This window comes from Bos indicus x Bos taurus, chromosome 7 (genome assembly GCF_003369695.1).
Source record: "Bos indicus x Bos taurus breed Angus x Brahman F1 hybrid chromosome 7, Bos_hybrid_MaternalHap_v2.0, whole genome shotgun sequence".
Classification (NCBI taxonomy): domain Eukaryota; kingdom Metazoa; phylum Chordata; class Mammalia; order Artiodactyla; family Bovidae; genus Bos; species Bos indicus x Bos taurus.
In genome coordinates, this window is record NC_040082.1 from 88,131,266 (window position 1) to 88,148,243 (window position 16,978).

At 54.6% G+C, this 16,978-nt stretch overlaps 1 protein-coding gene across 5 annotated transcripts in view; it reads right to left on the reverse strand.

Annotated features, from left to right (window-relative positions):
- ACSL6 (acyl-CoA synthetase long chain family member 6) overlaps window positions 1–16,978 on the reverse strand; it is a 66,102-nt gene that overhangs the window by 37,004 nt on the left and 12,120 nt on the right. For all 5 annotated transcript variants that reach the window (XM_027547069.1, XM_027547066.1, XM_027547068.1 and 2 more), the window contains 8 exons: window positions 11,175–11,395; window positions 6,113–6,227; window positions 5,375–5,439; window positions 4,996–5,097; window positions 4,384–4,483; window positions 3,598–3,776; window positions 2,619–2,651; window positions 1,185–1,236 (listed from right to left, as the gene is read on the reverse strand). In XM_027547069.1, coding sequence (XP_027402870.1) covers window positions 1,185–1,236; window positions 2,619–2,651; window positions 3,598–3,776; window positions 4,384–4,483; window positions 4,996–5,097; window positions 5,375–5,439; window positions 6,113–6,227; window positions 11,175–11,369 — 841 coding nt within the window. In that variant the 5' untranslated portion in view covers window positions 11,370–11,395. The remainder of the gene's footprint in view (window positions 1–1,184; window positions 1,237–2,618; window positions 2,652–3,597; window positions 3,777–4,383; window positions 4,484–4,995; window positions 5,098–5,374; window positions 5,440–6,112; window positions 6,228–11,174; window positions 11,396–16,978) is intronic.

Below are 16,978 nucleotides of genomic sequence, written 5' to 3' on the forward strand. Positions count from 1 at the left end.
AGAGGATCTTCCGGACCCAGGGATCGAACCTGGGTCTCCTGCATTGCAGGCGGATACTTTACCGCTGAGCCAACGGTGAAACCCCAAACCTACACAAGTTAATGGCAAAATCCATTTTGATTCAATAAAGTCATACTTGTCATGCGCCACCCACAAGGATAGTCCTGCCTGTGGGACTGGTCAAGGGTCTGCCAAATGCCTTAGAGGCTGCATCTGGAGAAGGCGTGGGAGCCCTAGTTCACTGCCCATCAAGAAATATCAACAAAGTAGGCCAGTCCTAGGTCTGGGGAAGAGGCTAGAAACTTCCCGCCCCTTCCCGAGTTATCAGAGGAGGCAGAGAGGCAGCAGTGAGAAGAGCACCAGGAGGGGCAGGGGGGAGAAGAGGGCACCACTGGCCGCTGGTGCTCCCTTGGACAGTCCCCACCCCGCCTGCCTCGCAGGCTGTGCTGAAGTCTCAGGGGCACAGTGATAGGGTGGACAGGCCACTGAAGACCGCAAAATGCCATGCCTGTGGAACTGGTCCTCAAGTGCGTCCTGCCTCCTGCAGGAAGACTTCCTTGGCTGTTCCCACGAACACTGATGCACATACTCCTCTGCCAGCACCAGGCATGGAGTGCGTCATTTCCTTTTCCTGAAACTTTTGCCCACAACACACCAGCCACAGATCATCTGCACTGCCTTCTAACACATCTTTCCCACCTCCTGTTTGGCACCTTTGACCACCCAGGTGAGAAACCGGGGACAGTGGTGGCAGAGAGGTTAAGTGACCATGCTGTGCCCCTCCAGCAAGTGGTGGAGATGGGGCTCAAAACCAGACTCTCCGACACCAAACTCCACACTCCTTCCCCAGTCCCTGACACAAAGGCCAAGCAGGCGCAGGGAGCAGAGAGGTGAGAGCCCTGCCTCAGAGTCATGCGTGACCCCACTGCCTAGACTGCCTCTGGTCCCCACTCTGGGAAGTTTGTAGCCCCCACCCTAGTCCTCCCGAGTCCACACCGTCCACCCGCCCCGCGCTGCCTCATGTTGGCCGCTGGGAGCAGCAGGGAGGAGCCAGCGTCTGGAGCCAGGCACAGGACAAGGCTCAGCCCGCCCCACAGAGGGTGCCAGAGAGCCCTCGGTCGCCCTGTCCAGGGTGCCAGGAAGGAGCAGGTGGCTCTGGCTGGTGAGCTAGAAGCCTCACTTACCTGTCGTGCCACTCGTGAAACACACAATGGAGAGGTCACTGGGTTTCGGGGGCTACAGAGGTGAGAAGAGGAGTGTGTTAGAGACCCAGCCGGTGTGGCCGCCTGGACCCCTTCCCCGGCCAGCCCCTCTGTGCACACCCTGCCCCACCTCACGTGTGTGTGCATGGTGTGAGATGCAGGCATGTGCTGGCACATGTGTGTGGCCCTGCATGCTGTCATCAGAAAGGTGAGCAGGCAAGTCCCCAGGAAAGAGGAGGAAAAGCCAAGGAAACCTAGCCAGGCATGGACACATATCCGTCTCACCCACCTCACACTTGCTCCTGCCACCTCCCCCACTTGTGTCTGAGTTGAATTCTAAGGGGATTGTGCTGCAGTGGCTACACACAGGCCTTCGTCAAAGATCTCACCTTTCTAGGCCATGTGACCCATTTCCTCCTTTCTTCCCACTATTTCCCCCAATGTCTGGGTTTAGGCTTGGGAACAGAACATGGAGCCCAGAGCTGAGCTGCCCACTCTGTCACTGAGATTGCTCTGCATCTGGCCCTTGCCCTGTGCATGTAGTCCTGGGGTCACCACGAGGAGCCCACCATGACCACTTGCATGTAGAAGATGGTGTCCCAGAAGAGGTGACATGAGTTGAGACTGATGGACAAGTCACATCTCTCCAGATGAAGTCAGAGTGGGCATTCTGGGAGAGGAAACCAGCCTGGGCACAGACAGAGGTGCAAGAGATAGGGCATGCTGCTGGGTCAGAAAGGAGTTCTCTAAGGCTGGGGGCGTGGCACAGTGTGTGGAGGTGGGAACACATCAGGGGCTACGGGGAAGGTGAGGGCCCTGGGAAGAGGGATGTGACCTGCTGCTGCCTGTGCATGCAAAGGCTCACAGGGTGGGAAGTGAGTGGGAAGAGCTGAGCTGCAGAGGGGGCTGGAGGTAAGAGGCCTGGTTAGAAAGCGGAAAGTCCCCACACGGCCCCTCCCAGAGGGCAGTGGCCCACACTGATGACTCCAGCTCAGGCAGGATCACTTGGGGATGACACACAGAAAAGCTCAGAGAGCAAAGATGAGCAAAGACAGCAGAGGCCGCAAGGCGTCCACTTCCGGCTCTGCTGCTGCTCCTGCCCATCTCATCCTCTGGAGAGCTCACTACAGGGAAAGGGAAAACATCAGGTCTCCCAAGAAAAAGTTACTGGAGACGCAAGGGATTGGCTGCCCTTTTTCCTCCCTCCCAAACATCCGACTGCTGTTCCAGGTCCCTCTCTGGACCCTCACTCACAGAAGTCCTCAGCACCCAAGGGGACATTTCCTCAGTTGCTTATTAACACAGGGGTGCTACTCTGGCCTCTCTACCAAGCCTTGTGGATGGTGAGGAAGGTCCGTAAGGATGTGCCCTGGGCACCATTTTGCTCAATCAAGACCTGCTGAAAAACGAGCTTACCACAGGATCACAGTGATTCTGCTGGCCACAGTCCTGAAAGAGGAAAACATTGGTTTTAAATGCTCAAAAATTCTAAGCAAAAAAAAGATAAATAAATAAACACAGTATGCCTCGATCCTGCACCAAGCCCAGAGGCCAAGATTCCCAATCCAGGGAATACAAAGATACACACGCAGGCACTGGCCACCCCACATCACACATAGGGGTCTGCAGCCCAGGGAGAGGCTAAGCACTGTGTACAGGCACAGTGGGGAGATGGCCTGAGGGGTGCACGGTACATCAAGACGGAGTGGCTAGGTGGCCTGGGCCTCCTGCCAAGTGGTCAGGGCTGGAGGGGCAGATTGGGGCTGCCAGCTTAGGTGTGGCCCCTAAAACCATGGCAGGGCACAGGCATTCAAGAGCACACAGGGAAACAGGTGGAGAACTGGAAGGCCCACGGTTCTAGGGCACAGTGGCAGTCAGCTGCTACTGAGTAAGGCGCGAGGCCCTGGAGCATGCCCTGTGTCACCCTGGCAGGCCACAGGCTGCCACCAGCCCAAAGTCTCTGGGGAGGCCATGCAAAGGAAACCAGCTCTGTTGGCTGCTGGTGGCCTGGAAGACATCTACAAGAACCTCTTCAGGACTCCAGTTTACTACAGTCCCCCGGCTCAGACAGGCTAGCCGTTAGCTGGAAAAGAGGAGACTCCAGAGGCTGTGGGAGAAGCTGTGGGGCAAGCTGGCGCTACCATCACCTACTGGTGCCTGTGTCATTAACTGTGCCAACCAGCTGAGCTCATACCAAAGAGGATGCCTGGGGGACCAACTCTACTACCCAGTACCAGCCCCTGGGAAGCCTCCCCTGTTTGAACCCTGGCACATGAAACATCCTGATGGCCTCAGACATCCATCCCAAGGTCATAAGATGGGCAGATAACCAGCAGCTCTGGCTCAGGGGTCAACTAGCTGTGGCCCAGGAAACAGCCCAGAAGCAGACCCTCACCTCCACATCCTGCATGGACTTAATGACCACCCCGCACTCTTGCCCTCTGTCTTTCAGGGCCTCCTCGAATGGCTCCATGAGGATGATCAGCTTGAGCCCTGGCGTCTCCTTCCTCTCCACGTGCTCCAGGAGAACCACAGCTTTCTGAGGTTTATCCACGATCACGGTGCTGATGTCAGCTGTAGGGGTTGTCAGGGAGAGTCAGGCTGTGCGGGCACAGGCTGTAACTGCGGGCAGCACGTGCCAGGTAGTAGAAAAATGGGCTGTGTTTGCCACAAGACAAGCTTGTGTGTAAATGAACACGTATGACAGGTCACATGCAACATGTTTCCAGAGGAAAACTGCCCAAAGCCTGGATGAAGCCGAGGGCAGAAGACCAGGAAATCTCTTAGAAGGAATGCTTGGAATCTACCCTCAAGAGATTCCCTGGGGTAGATTCCAAACATTCCTTTTTCTCTAGGTTCAGCTACCATCATCCCTGGTCTAAGATACTGATCACACCCCCAACACCTGCCTTAAGCTGAAGGGAACTCAGAGGGTTGGCAGCCTATGTGGGGGGCTGGTGCAGAAGCTCCTTCTTGGCAGCCCTACTGTGTGGAAGGAGCCTTCAGGTAAAGTCCAACTGGGGACTCAGGAAGCCAATTCAAGGGCCAAAACGGAAGCCCCCAGTGTTCTCTGAGAATGGCAGCAAAGTGTTTACTAGCGTCAGACAATCAGCATAAGCTGAAGGCTGGGAAGGGGAAGTGGGACCGGCCACCAGGGACAGGAGTGGGCAGCTGGGCTCACCTGTGTTGATGATGTAGCGGACTGCCCCAGGGCCCAGGGTGTCATATAGAGGGACCACCACCATAGAGTATGTGTAACAGGCAAGCTCTGCGATGATCCACTGTGGAGAGAATTGGGGTGGGGGACAGGGGAGTACAGAGCAGATATCAGGGCTGCACTGCCCTCAGGCCCAGGCAACCAGGGCCCTTGCTTGGGGCCCTGTGACCAGAGTGCTCTATTCTGGCCCTGTGCACAAGGCAAGGGACCCATGCAGCTAATGGGCTGTGCCTGCTCACCCACAGCCTTCTAGTCCGTGCGTGCTCCAGGGAATCACGGACTCCAGATTACCCCAAGCCCACCTCTGGGGTTTGTATGGGCTTCTTCCCCAGGTCCTTCCTCTCCCATGGCTCAGGGAGTCGCTGTTTGTGCAGCTGGGTGGGGTGCGGATGGAGCTTGGCTGAAATGTCCACCCCGATTAGGGGCAATGCCAAGGGAGTGAGAGATGGCATGGATGAAGGATCTCCATTTTTCCTCTTGCCCCAGTCCCTTCAGGCAATGGGAGCTGGGCTGTTCTATGGTATCCAATCCTGTATTCCACTGATGCCTCTAAAACCAGTTAAGGCTGATGCTCACCTCTGGTCTATTTTGTGCGAAAACGCCGATAAACTGATCTGTACATGGTTTACAATTGTGCTGGAGAAGTCCAGACCCTAGAAATTCAGCCCTGTCGGCCACCTGCACAGAGACACAGAGAAATGATGGGAAAACAAGGGTTCTTCAGCAGGGAAGGGAGAGGTGCAGGTGGGCTTTCTATGGTCTGAGGGAGCTCCCCAACTCCCTACTCAGGTGTGTTGGAAATCTTGAAAGGTTGCTGCCAGGAGTTTGACAGACAGGCCAGACAAAGAAAAAGTAACTGAGACCCTCCAGGGTGCCCCCAACCCACCCTCCCACCTCATTCCAAGCGCCAGGTCTGTGTGGATAGACAGAGTGGGTGCTGTCTTCTGTTACTCACCTCCTGGTAGGACAGCCACTGATAAGGCTGCTTGGGATTCCTGAAGCCAAGACAGGGTCCATTCCCTGCAGAGAGGTAAGCAGACCTTGTGCCAGGGAGGAGGGCAGGGTAGCAGTACCACCTGCACCCACTCAGTAGACACCCGGATGAACCTCCCGCCCCGGGAGACAGTCCATGAGCCAAGCGAGCTGCTCCCCACCTGCCTAAACCTGCTGAAGTGCAAGAAGGCCTACAGTACACAAGCATGGCATTTCCCCAGGGAGACCAGGGAGGCCCAGGAACGGGAAACGACACAGTGCCCATTAGTTCCCACCATGACCTGTGTGATGCAGCCCCAGGAGGACGGGGACCCGGGGACCCCTGGGCAGAGGTGGCACTTTGCCTCTCTGTGACAACTCCCTTCACCCAGACATCCTGGAAGTCGGGATCAGAACCATGCCAGCTAGTAGCCTGGTAGTTCAAGGCTCACCAGGGGCTGCCAATGGGAGATAGGGAGTATGCGCTAAGAGACAGCTTAAGGTCAGCGGTTCCAGGGCTGGACAAAAGCTGAGGTTAGCCATTGACCGCATTAGCAGTTACCTGTGTGACTGGGTGGCAGGAGGGCTAAGAATGGCTTCTCTCCCCTGACCCTGGGAATGACTCACCCGCCGCACCCCTGGAACCACGCTTACTCACTCCCACCCTTGCACCTGCTCAACCCCTGCCACGACCCTTCCATACTCCCATGGCCCCTCTTACCTGAGATCCTAAGCCCACGGTGGAACACCTCATACATGGTCCTGGCATCGTCATAGTAGTGGGTGAACAGCTCCGGGCTGTCCCCTATTACGGATCGCCGGGCCCCACCACTGTCCTACGAGCCAAGCACAGAACGGAGAGGCAGCCGGGGGTGTCAGGAGAGGGCACCGGGCCGTGCACAGTGTGGATGCACACGTGGGCCACACGGCTGGAACAGGACGCGCTCTGTGCACACTCACACGCACGGCCTACACACACCTGGGCTGCACACACACACCCTCTACACACGTTCATGGACACATGACTTGTACACACTGGACCTGTACATACCCACACTCCAACAGGCGGCTCACGCCCATGGGTCCAGTATAGTGGTCTACACACGCACACGCAGCACCCACACACCAGGTCAGCATACACTGCTGCTGCTGCTGCTGCTGCGTCGCTTCAGTCCTGTCTGACTCTGTGCGACCCCAGAGACAGCGGCCCACCAGGCTCCCCCGTCCCTGGGATTCTCCAGGCAAGAACACTGGAGTGGGTTGCCATTTCTGCCTCCAATGCATGAAAGTGAAAAGCGAAAGGGAAATGGCTCAGTCGTGTCCGACTTCTAGCGACCCCATGGACTGCAGTCTACCAGGCTCCTCCATCCATGGGATTTTCCAGGCAAGAGTACTGGAGTGGGGTGCCATTGCCTTCTCCGGAGCATACACTAACTGCCCATAATCCTTAGTTACTGTGCATACACACCCATGGTTCACTCATACAATACAGTGGTGGATGCTGGCTGGAGTCAGGCTTCAGGATCAACCCGCCAAGGTGTTGCTGCCATGCATGTAGGTTAAGAATCATGGCTGTCATCCATCACTCACATAACAGTGTGATTAGTTTGAGAACCCGCTGAAGGTACTTTCCCAGGAAAAGAGGCCTAGAAGGCTGTGAAGGAAACAGCCTGGACCTTCGGTGAATCGAGTGGGAAGGCAGCAAACGCCACGTGTGCTGGGGGCTGGGAAAGGAGCTGGGCTTCTCCTGCCTCTTCCCCTTCCTCATGCCACCCCTCTCCTCAGGACCCAAGCCCAGTACTCTCCAGAATCACTGCTCCAACTCTTCTCTGAGCACTATTTGGGCTGTGCTGGGCTGGCCCATGGTCCGCCACCTCTTGGAACCTCAAGTCTGAGGAACAGCGTGAGAGCTACAAAGCAAACAGCCGGACTCTGAACCACAGGCGGCACTCAGCTGCTTTGCAGTGGACAGTTCCGTCTGGCCAGTGCCTCCTGAGCACCAGGCCCATGGAGGACCTGCGTGGGGATCTGGGCACCGATACAATCAGACCTGGTGAGCACTCAGAGGGGACAGAAACGATGAAGCAAGAGACTGTGTCCAGGGACAGAAGGGGTATGCATGGGCAGGTGTGTTAGAGCATGGCTGCTGAGCTGGGTTTTAAAGGATACAAAGGGGTTTACTGGGCAGAATGAGGAACAAGGACTGGAAGTCTCACCAGAGGCAACAAGGGCAAACACTTGTGGCAGGAGGGCACCTGGGGGCTGGAGGCAACTCATGCCGCTCCGAGTGGTAAATGGAGGGGTCCAGAGAGGCAGCAGGCCAAGGCGAGGCGCTTGAGCTTTAGGTGGAGGGCAATGGGGAGCTGGGAAGGATTTTTAGCCAGGGTAAGAGACATGATCTTCATGACCCAGATAATCACGATGGTGTGATCACTCACCTAGAGCCAGACATCCTGCAATGTGAAGTCAAGTGGGCTTTAGGAAGCATCACTATGAACAAAGCTAGTGGAGGTGATGGAATTCCAGTTGAGCTATTTCAAATCCTGAAAGATGATGCTGTGAAATTGCTGCACTCAATATGCCAGCAAATTTGGAAAACTCAGCAGTGGCCACAGGACTGGAAGAGGTCAGTTTTCATTCCAATCCCGAAGAAAGGCAACACCAAAGAATGCTCAAACTACTGCACAATTGCACTAATCTCACATGCTAGTAAGGTAATGCTCAAAATTCTCCAAGCCAGGCTTCAGCAATATGTGAACCGTGAACTTCCAGATGTTCAAGCTGGTTTTAGAAAAGGCAGAGGAACCAGAGATCGAATTGCCAACATCCGCTGGATCATGGAAAAATCAAGAGAGTTCCAGAAAAACATCTATTTCTGCTTTATTGACTATGCCAAAGCCTTTGACTGTGTGGATCACAATAAACTGTGGAAAATTCTGAAAGAGATGGGAATACCAGACCACCTGACCTGCCTCTTGAGAAATCTGTATGCAGGTCAGGAAGCAACAGTTAGCACTGGACATGGAACAACAGACTGGTTCCAAATAGGAAAAGGAGTATGTCAAGGCTGTATGTTGTCACCCTGCTTATTTAACTTACATGCAGAATACATCATGAGAAACGCTGGACTGGAAGAAACACAAGCTGGAATCAAGATTGCTGGGAGAAATATCAATAACCTCAGATATGCAGATGACACCACCCTTATGGCAAAAAGTGAAGAGGAACTCAAAAGCCTCTTGATGAAAGTGAAAGAGGAGAGTGAAAAAGTTGGCTTAAAGCTCAACATTCAGAAAATGAAGATCATGGCATCGAGTCCCATCACTTCATGGGAAATAGATGGGGAAACAGTGGAAACAATGTCAGACTTTATTTATTTGGGCTCCAAAATCACTGCAGATGGTGACTGAAGCCATGAAATTAAAAGACGTTTACTCCTTGGAAGGAAAGTTATGACCAACCTAGATAGCATATTCAAAAGCAGAGATATTACTTTGCCAACAAAGGTCCGTCTAGTCAAGGCTATGGTTTTTCCAGTGGTCATGTATGGATGTGAGAGTTGGACTGTGAAGAAAGCTGAGCACCGAAGAATTGATGCTTTTGAACTGTGGTGTTGGAGAAGACTCTTGAGAGTCCCTTGGACTGCAAGGAGATCCAACCAGTCCATTCTGAAGGAGATCAGCCCTGGGATGTCTTTGGAAGGAATGATGCTAAAGCTGAAACTCCAGTACTTTGGCCACCTCATGCGAAGAGTTGACTCATTGGAAAAGATTCTGATGCTGGGAGGGATTGGGGGCAAGAGGAGAAGGGGACAGAGGATGAGATGGCTGGATGGCACCACTGACTCGATGGATGTGAGTCTGAGTGAACTCCGGGAGTTGGTGATGGACAGGGAGGCCTGGCGTGCTGCGATTCATGGGGTCGCAAAGAGTCGGACACGACTGAGCGACTGAACTGAACTGAACTGAACTGAAGAGACATGATCTGAATCGTTCCCCACCAGGTAGCACACAGGAGTAAATGCTACCAGGCCCTCTATGATCTGGATCCCTCTTACCTCTCTCATCTCACCTCCTACCACTCTCTCCTCGCCTCCTTCACTACAGTCGCTCCGGATTCCTGCACTACTGGACGATGAGGCAAGGGAGGGCACCACCCTCCCAGGAAGAGAGGCCTTGGCTGTGCCCATGACCTGTCCTCCCCGCCAGACCCATGAGGGACTCGCTCTCTGGCCCTCAACCTGATCAAATCCAGATCACTGTCACCTCTAAGCCCAGAAGCCCCAGGTGCCTCCCCACACATGGCCCCTGCAAAGTCACAGCAAAAATGGCCCTGTCTCTCCTACTACTGAAAACCCCAAATAGATCCAGGCTGTCCACTCCGAGAGTCCCTCTCCAGTTCATGGGGCTTCCTTGCTGGCCTCTCCAGGTGAGTTAATTCATCTTAGTGCTTCCTCTGCATCATCTCACCAAATCCTTAAAATAACTTTAGGAGGCAGGTTCTCTTTGTATTGCCCACTTCACACATGAGGAAACTGAGGCTCAGAGAGTTTATTAAAAAAAAAAAAAAAAAAACTGCCAAGGACCACAAGGCTAGTAAGAGGCACGGCTGGGCTGCGAATCCAGAGCTGCTGGTCACCACAGGCAACTAAGTTATATATACCCACAGCCCTTCTCCACCTCCCAGCCACACCACATGAATCGCCACTTCCCAAAACCACCAGGTCGTAGTCACACACCTGCACCTCTGCACACATTTCCAAAGCATTTTCTGGAAAAATGCTCTAAAGGTCCCACTCCTATCTCGGCCTGTGCCCTCTCCCACCAGACAAAACTCTGTCATGCTTATGATCGGTACCTACAAGATACACCGCCAAGAGCAAAAGCAAGGAGTTGCATGGTGTACGTGGTGTATTATCATTTTAAATCATGGGCAGATGTCTATACGTTTGCTTGTGGAAAACAGCTAACACAATGCTCAGGTGAAGAGAACTGGGAGGCAAAGGGAAAAAGGTGGAAGCTTATCAGTCTATGTCCTTTGGCTGCTTTTGAACTGTACACTAACTATTCAAAATAACTAAAAGAAGATTCTCTGGAGGAGAGCCTAGCAACCCACTCCAGTATTCTTGCCTGGAGAATCCCATGGACAAAGGAGCCTGGAGGGCTACAGTCCATAGTCGCAATGAGTCAAATACAACTGAGTGACTAATACTTTTACTTTCAAAGGTTTTTAAAAGGCAAAATAAATTCCATAAACGTAGGAAACAAATCTTACAGGTCCTTCTAGACTGAGCCTGGAACCCCTTGTCCAGGCCGGGCTGCCATCCCTTCTTCCCTCAGCGGCTCTGCCGCTGAGTTGCGTGCTCTGGAAGGGCAGGGCCCTGCGGTCGGGCCCCTCTGGGTCCCAGCTCCAGACCAGGGTCGGGCACAGGGAGAATCTTGGAGGAAATTTACCCAGCACCCCCTTGAGAACATGCTTAGGCCTCCTACTGAGGCCACCATAAGCCAAGGCCCCCTCCCCGAGAAGCAGGTAAACCAGAGGCCCAGGGCAAGGGCAAGGTCAGTCTCTGGCCGGGTTTCAGCTACTGGGAGAGGCAGAAGGTGCATCTGGTAGGAGAGCCTGTCCAGGGCCGCTTCAGAGCTTCCTGGCTGGCTGCCCAGGGAAGAAACCAAGGTTCTCTGGGCCATCTGAGGCCAAATAAGCCACAAGTTTGGGTTCTACCTTCAAGATGCCTGTCCCCTGCCCACTACTTCCCACAGCCCAGCTGCTCACACGCTGCTCACCTCCACCTCTTCTGACTGCATCAGGAGATTGCACGGTGGCTTTAAGGCCTTCGGTCGGTGAGTGAACCAGTAGGCGAGGATGGCGGCTAGTGCACCCATACTCACGAGGGTGGTGGCTGAGAGGCTGCGGAAAAACTGGCCCAAGTCAGCCAGCTCGGGCAGCCGCAGCATCCTCAGGATCTCCTGAGTCTGCATCTTCTCCAGAAGTGAGAGGAAGAACTCTGTGGGGAACGAGAGGCAGGTGAGGGAGGCGGCCTGGCAGAAGGCAAGGGAGGGGTGGTCTGGGGCCTCTCTCCCACTTGAGTCAGAAGCCACACACTGATTCTGGCCGGGCCCCAAGCAAGGTGAGATGTACAGTCTCCTGGAGCAGCACAGCATATACTAGGAGCTAGATGCTAGGAAGGGCCCTTCCCGGTGACAGGCCAGAGAGCCCTTAGCAGCCATACCAGACAGTGGGACATCCGGCCCAGTTCTCCTGAGAAACATATGCTCGGGCCCTGGGCCATGCCTGACATGTGCTTCCGCATCTCCCAGGGGTAGAGCATGCTCTGACAGCTCTGGAGTTAATGCCTCCAGAGCCCCAGCATCTGGGTGTACTGCCTCCCCTGTGTCGTCACAGCATCTTGCTTATCCTTGCTCTCGTGGTGTGGACTGGATGGAGGGGCAGCAGATGTGCCTGGCACTGTGCCCAGGATGAGTTGGGGTGAAGGGACGTAGACGCCTTTCATGCCACCTCAAAGCCGCCAGCAGCCGGCTCTCACCCTAAGGGACACAGAGAAGGCAAGGGGGCAAGGCCCACAGACCAGCCCTGACAGATGTGAGGGTAGCGAAGCAGAAGGCGAGGGTTCAGTGCATGACATGCAGCAGAGTCCCCTCAGCCCACCAGGGGCTTTCCTCGAAGAGAATTTATAAGCAAAGGCCTGCCAGGGGCAGAGGTGATACTGGGGCCAACTTTCTGAAGAACGGCAGCACTCCCAAGAGCAGCCAGGCTGAGGTGCGGACCCGGCTCTCCTGCCCCAGACTGCTGACCACTATGCACTGTGGCTCCGCACCACCACAGACCAAGAAGCCAATGGCGGGAGGAAGAGGTGGCCCACCATTAACAACGGCCCTGTGCTGTGCTCCCTGGGATCCCATCTGCTAATGTTCAGAGGAAAGAGGAGGCAACAGAGGAGGAGCGAGAGTTAAGCTGGTGGGAAGGAAAAGGAATGAAGGCTCAGAGAGAAGGGGCTCAGCAACGTGCTGGGTCCCTCCTAGGGACCACAAGCATCCCTCGTGACGCTGCACGTGGGGTCAGGGTGCCCTGATGGGATAAAGCATGCAGTCCAAGTGGACACCGTGGGCCTACTAGGGGCACAAGGAGGATGCCCTAGGGTGGCCAGTGGGGGCTTTTCTGTGACAAGCACTGGGGGCTTAATTTGGTTCAAAAACGGAAGCCCCCAAGTGCTACCAGGCCCTCCTGTTAACTGCTAAGTGAAGTAATGCTGGCAAGACACGCACATGGCTAGCTGGGCTCAGGGGTCTGCACTTCGCCCAGGCCTGAGGAAGGCAGCAAGGGTGGGCCAGGTGTTGGACGCTCTACCCCCACAGGGGCCTTCTTGGTGTCACTGCCCATCTGGGGGGCCCAAAGCCAAGAGGGCTGTATGACACCTATGGGTCTGCCAGCTCAGTGAGGGTTGTGTGGGCTCCTGGCTGCCATGTGCTGGTCCTTCACCCCCATCTCTGGATGCATGACTGTTGTTTCCCTTCTTGGGAAAGAATGAGAAAGGCCAACAACAGCTACTCTGCAGCCACAGGATATGAGCCAAATAGCAAATGCTTGACCCTTAGGAGAGGAGAGAGCTGCTGAAATTCCAATAAATGGCATCTGTGCTAAACATCACCATACCAAAGATGAGGTCAATGCTCTGCACTCACTGCAGAGGAAATGGGCAAAGCTCCAGAGTTCAAGTCCCTTCTCCTTCACTTGTGAGCTACTCTAGGTTGAGCACACCTCACTTCTCTGGACCTCTCCTTCCCCATCTTTAAAATGGGGACAGTATCACTCATGCATGTAAAGCTCCTCATCCTGGGTGTGGTGTAGCTAGAGGCATGATGGGACTAAAGAGATGGCAGCGGTGTGCTTGTCAGAACAAGGAGGCTGTTCAGCCCAGGCCGAAATACACTGGACACACGTGTCTGAAACCAGGTACGCGGACCCTCGGGGGTTTATGCCCTATGGATGGCACGGCAGGCTGTGTGAGCCCAGGTTATACTCATCAACCACACACAGGGTCTGGGTGAGAGAAGCAAGCCCCCAACTAGCCAGAGCATCCTCACTGAGTCCCTGAGCCAGAAATCCAGTTTTACCAGCAGCCTGCTTGAGCTGGATCAGTTTTGGAGCCGCCCCACAGGAACAAATAACTTCTGGCAAACTGGAGAAATTAAGGTTCTGCATCAGCAAAGCAGAGGTCAGGCTACGGACCAAGGTAAATCCACTAAGGAAAACTGCTCTGGGGAGGACCCTGGGCAGGAGGCCAGTTGGCTTTCTTGGGATATTTACTTCCTTAAGCTGCAAATAAGAGACTAAGTTACAGCCAGGCCCATCAGATAAAAAATGACTCACTACATAGTGGAAAATCTAGATAAGCCCGCTAGCTCCTTGGGTGAGCTCTGAGAGCTGAATGATGTTTCCTATAGCAGACTCAACTGACTCCATAGGCTGGGAAGCCAAGGCTCAAGAAGTTCCTGTCCAGCCCTGGGGCTCAACTATGCAGTCCCAAAAATTTCAGAGAAAACCCTGGAAGTATGCCTTACTACCTCAAGTGTTCTTGCCTGGAGAATCCCATGGACAGAGGGGACTGGTGGGCTACAGTCTATGGGGTTGCAAAGAGTCGGATACGACTAAGCAACTAACACACACACATGCTTTACTACCACCAGTCCCTGGCCCTTGGCAGTTCCTTGCAGGCCCCAGGCTGCAGCCAAACGTGGGCATTGGTTGCAATGCTGGGACTGTCACAAGAGCACAGAAAAGAATGACTAAGCCATCCATTCACTTACCCATCTACCCACCCACTCACCTAGCAGACCCTCATATGGCCCCACTCTGATCTAGTTCAGTGCTGGGCACAGGGCCAAGCCAGATGTGGGCCTGCCCGCAGTCTCATCAGGGAGATCCAAAAGGGAATGGACAGTGCTGTGAAGGCAGTTTGGGCTGTGATCAGACATAGGGCACCAGAAAAGATGCCCAACTCAGGTCCAGAGAGTCAGGGCAGACTTCCTGCAGGAAGTAGCAGTGATGCCGAGACTGAAGGATAAAGAGGAAAGATGTCCCAAGCAGAGGGAAACAAATATGTAAAGGCTGGAGCTGAGGGAGACCACGGAGCACTTAGCAAACTAAATATTACACCCAGGAAAGAAGTCTGGAGCCCATGAACCTTTGTACGAGGTCCAGGGCCACAAGTCTGAGGCTGGTTTCCCAGATGTGCCGACCTTTCAGTCATCACCAAAGCACCACAGGCCCCAGGAGAGGGAAGAACAGAACCTGCGTAAACTCCCTGAAATGTTGGTATACCTGGGAGTCCATGCCTCCACACTGCACCACTCAGTCCTCATGACTCCTTATGAGGTGGAGACACAGAGACTCCACCGAAGAAGTTACCTGCCATTCACAGGTGCAGCAAGCGAGCAGGGGAGCCAGGACCTGAGCCCCAGATGACCACAGCCTCTAAACCACTGCCTTGCTTTGCACTGCCACCCCAACGCTTGCCTACGCTGTGCCATCCACATCCACAACCCGTGCTCTCCTTTGCGACAGTGCTAAACCCACAGACAGGACTTCCCAGGAGGTACTGCAGAAAAGAATCCGCCTGCCAATGCAGGCAGATGTAAGAGATGTGGCTTCAGTCCCTGGGTTGGGAAGATCCCCTGGAGGAGGGCATGGCAACCCACTCCAGTATTCTTGCCTGGAGAATCCCATGGACAGAGGAGCCTGATAGGCTGAAGTCCACAGAATCACAAACAGTCAGACACAACTGAAATGACTTAGCATGCAAACCACAGAAAATCAGCTTCAGACCTGGTCAGAAGAGTCCAAGCCCAGGTCGGGGGGTGGGCAGTGGGCAGAACATGGCCACCAGAGCCTGTAAGCAGGGAACAAGACAGCCAGGCCAGCCACTTGCACTTCACCATGCACACACTATAGGTGGGCTCCCTCTTGGCCTCACATTACGAACTTGCCATTTTCCCATGGTTGGGTTCCCTTCCAGGAAGCCCACTTGCCTGGGATGCTGGAGGGTGGTGGGAAAAGGGCTTGACCACTCACTCCTCCCCAGGCTCCTACTCAGGTGCCCACCCTAAGGAGGCAATTCAAGTGACTGCAGGTCCTATAGTGCTAAGGCTGGGCCTGTGCCCCTTGGCTGGGCAGCGACCAGAGGGTGTTATTCCTGCCAGCTCACCAACCTCAGACAGTCAGGGGTGCTTTCACATGCCCTGAGAATGCTTCAGATCAGGACCCACCAGAGGGGAGAGCTGCAAATTCAGGTCCTCTAAGGACATGGACCTCAGAGCCAGCCTGTGTCACCAGGCTTTTGGCTTGAGGCGGGGCCTGGGAGTCTGGTCTCATCTCATTACTTAACATGGCCTTGGGCTCTTCTGACCTCTGCTCCTTCTCTGTCAAGCTGGTGTAGCGCTTGGTGGTCCCTGGGGTCTGAGCCATTGGTGCTTCATTCCCTGTCCCCAGGAGGCTCTCGTGGTTGCAGCAGCATTGGGCATGGGTAGGGGGCGTGGGGGAGGGGGACAGCAGCTAAGGGAATCAGCAGTGGTGCTGGTGTTGCCAAGAGAGCAGCTGTGTTTGTAAATATTCACCTGGCAAGGGTTCCCAGCCCTCAGCATCAACTAGCCTCCTCTCCTTCCGCATATACCATGCCTCCTTCTCCAGTTCAGAACACCAAGTGGTGGCACCAGGCCCCTCCTCACCCCCATGGACGGTGGGGAATGAGAGGCACAGCTGTTAAAACCCAGGAAAGAGAGAGAGCAGGAGGAAGGGGACCCTGGTCGGAAGCATTCTGACTTCAAGGTGGCAGAGGCAGAGCCCCAGGGCCCATTTCCAGTGCAGATGGCCCCCAAATCCATGGCTCCCCTCCAAGAGCCCTCTGCTGGTCCAGGTTCCTAACCCCACCCCAGCACTCTAGACTTTCACGATCTGGCAAGATGGCTCTGTCAGGACTACTTCCTAAACATCTCCCAAATCTGACCACTCCTTCCCACCCTGCTACCCCTCTCCCTCCCCCCGGCCTGGTCTGGTCCAGCCATCACCCAGTGCCGTCCAGACTCCCACACCAGTCTCCCCACAGGCCACCCTGCTCAGTGCAGTGTTTACACCGACACCAGAGTTATGTTCCTGACACACAACCATGACCAAATTGTGCCACTGCTCAAAAGCTTTACCTGGCTCCCTCCTACCTGAGGACAAAACTTCTAAGTCAGCACCCTGGTACTGAGACCCTCCACGATCCTCAGATTCTTCCTTCCCCTTAGAAACACATTGGCTTCCCTCTATATCTGCCTGGAGGCAGGTGGGCGGGGGGGTGGTCCGTGCAAACCTCTGAGGGCTTCAGAAATGGGGACGCACAAGGCAAGCCAGTAGATCATTAAAGGACTTCCTTAACTCCCAGTGAAGGACTCTGAAATAAAATTATAAATTCCTAGGGTCCAGGGCTCCTGCAAACAAGCCAGGGAAAAGGCCCATAGGAGAGTTCTGGTGCTGGACTGACTGGGTCCAAGTCCTGACTCATACTGATAGCTGTATGACCTCAGACAAG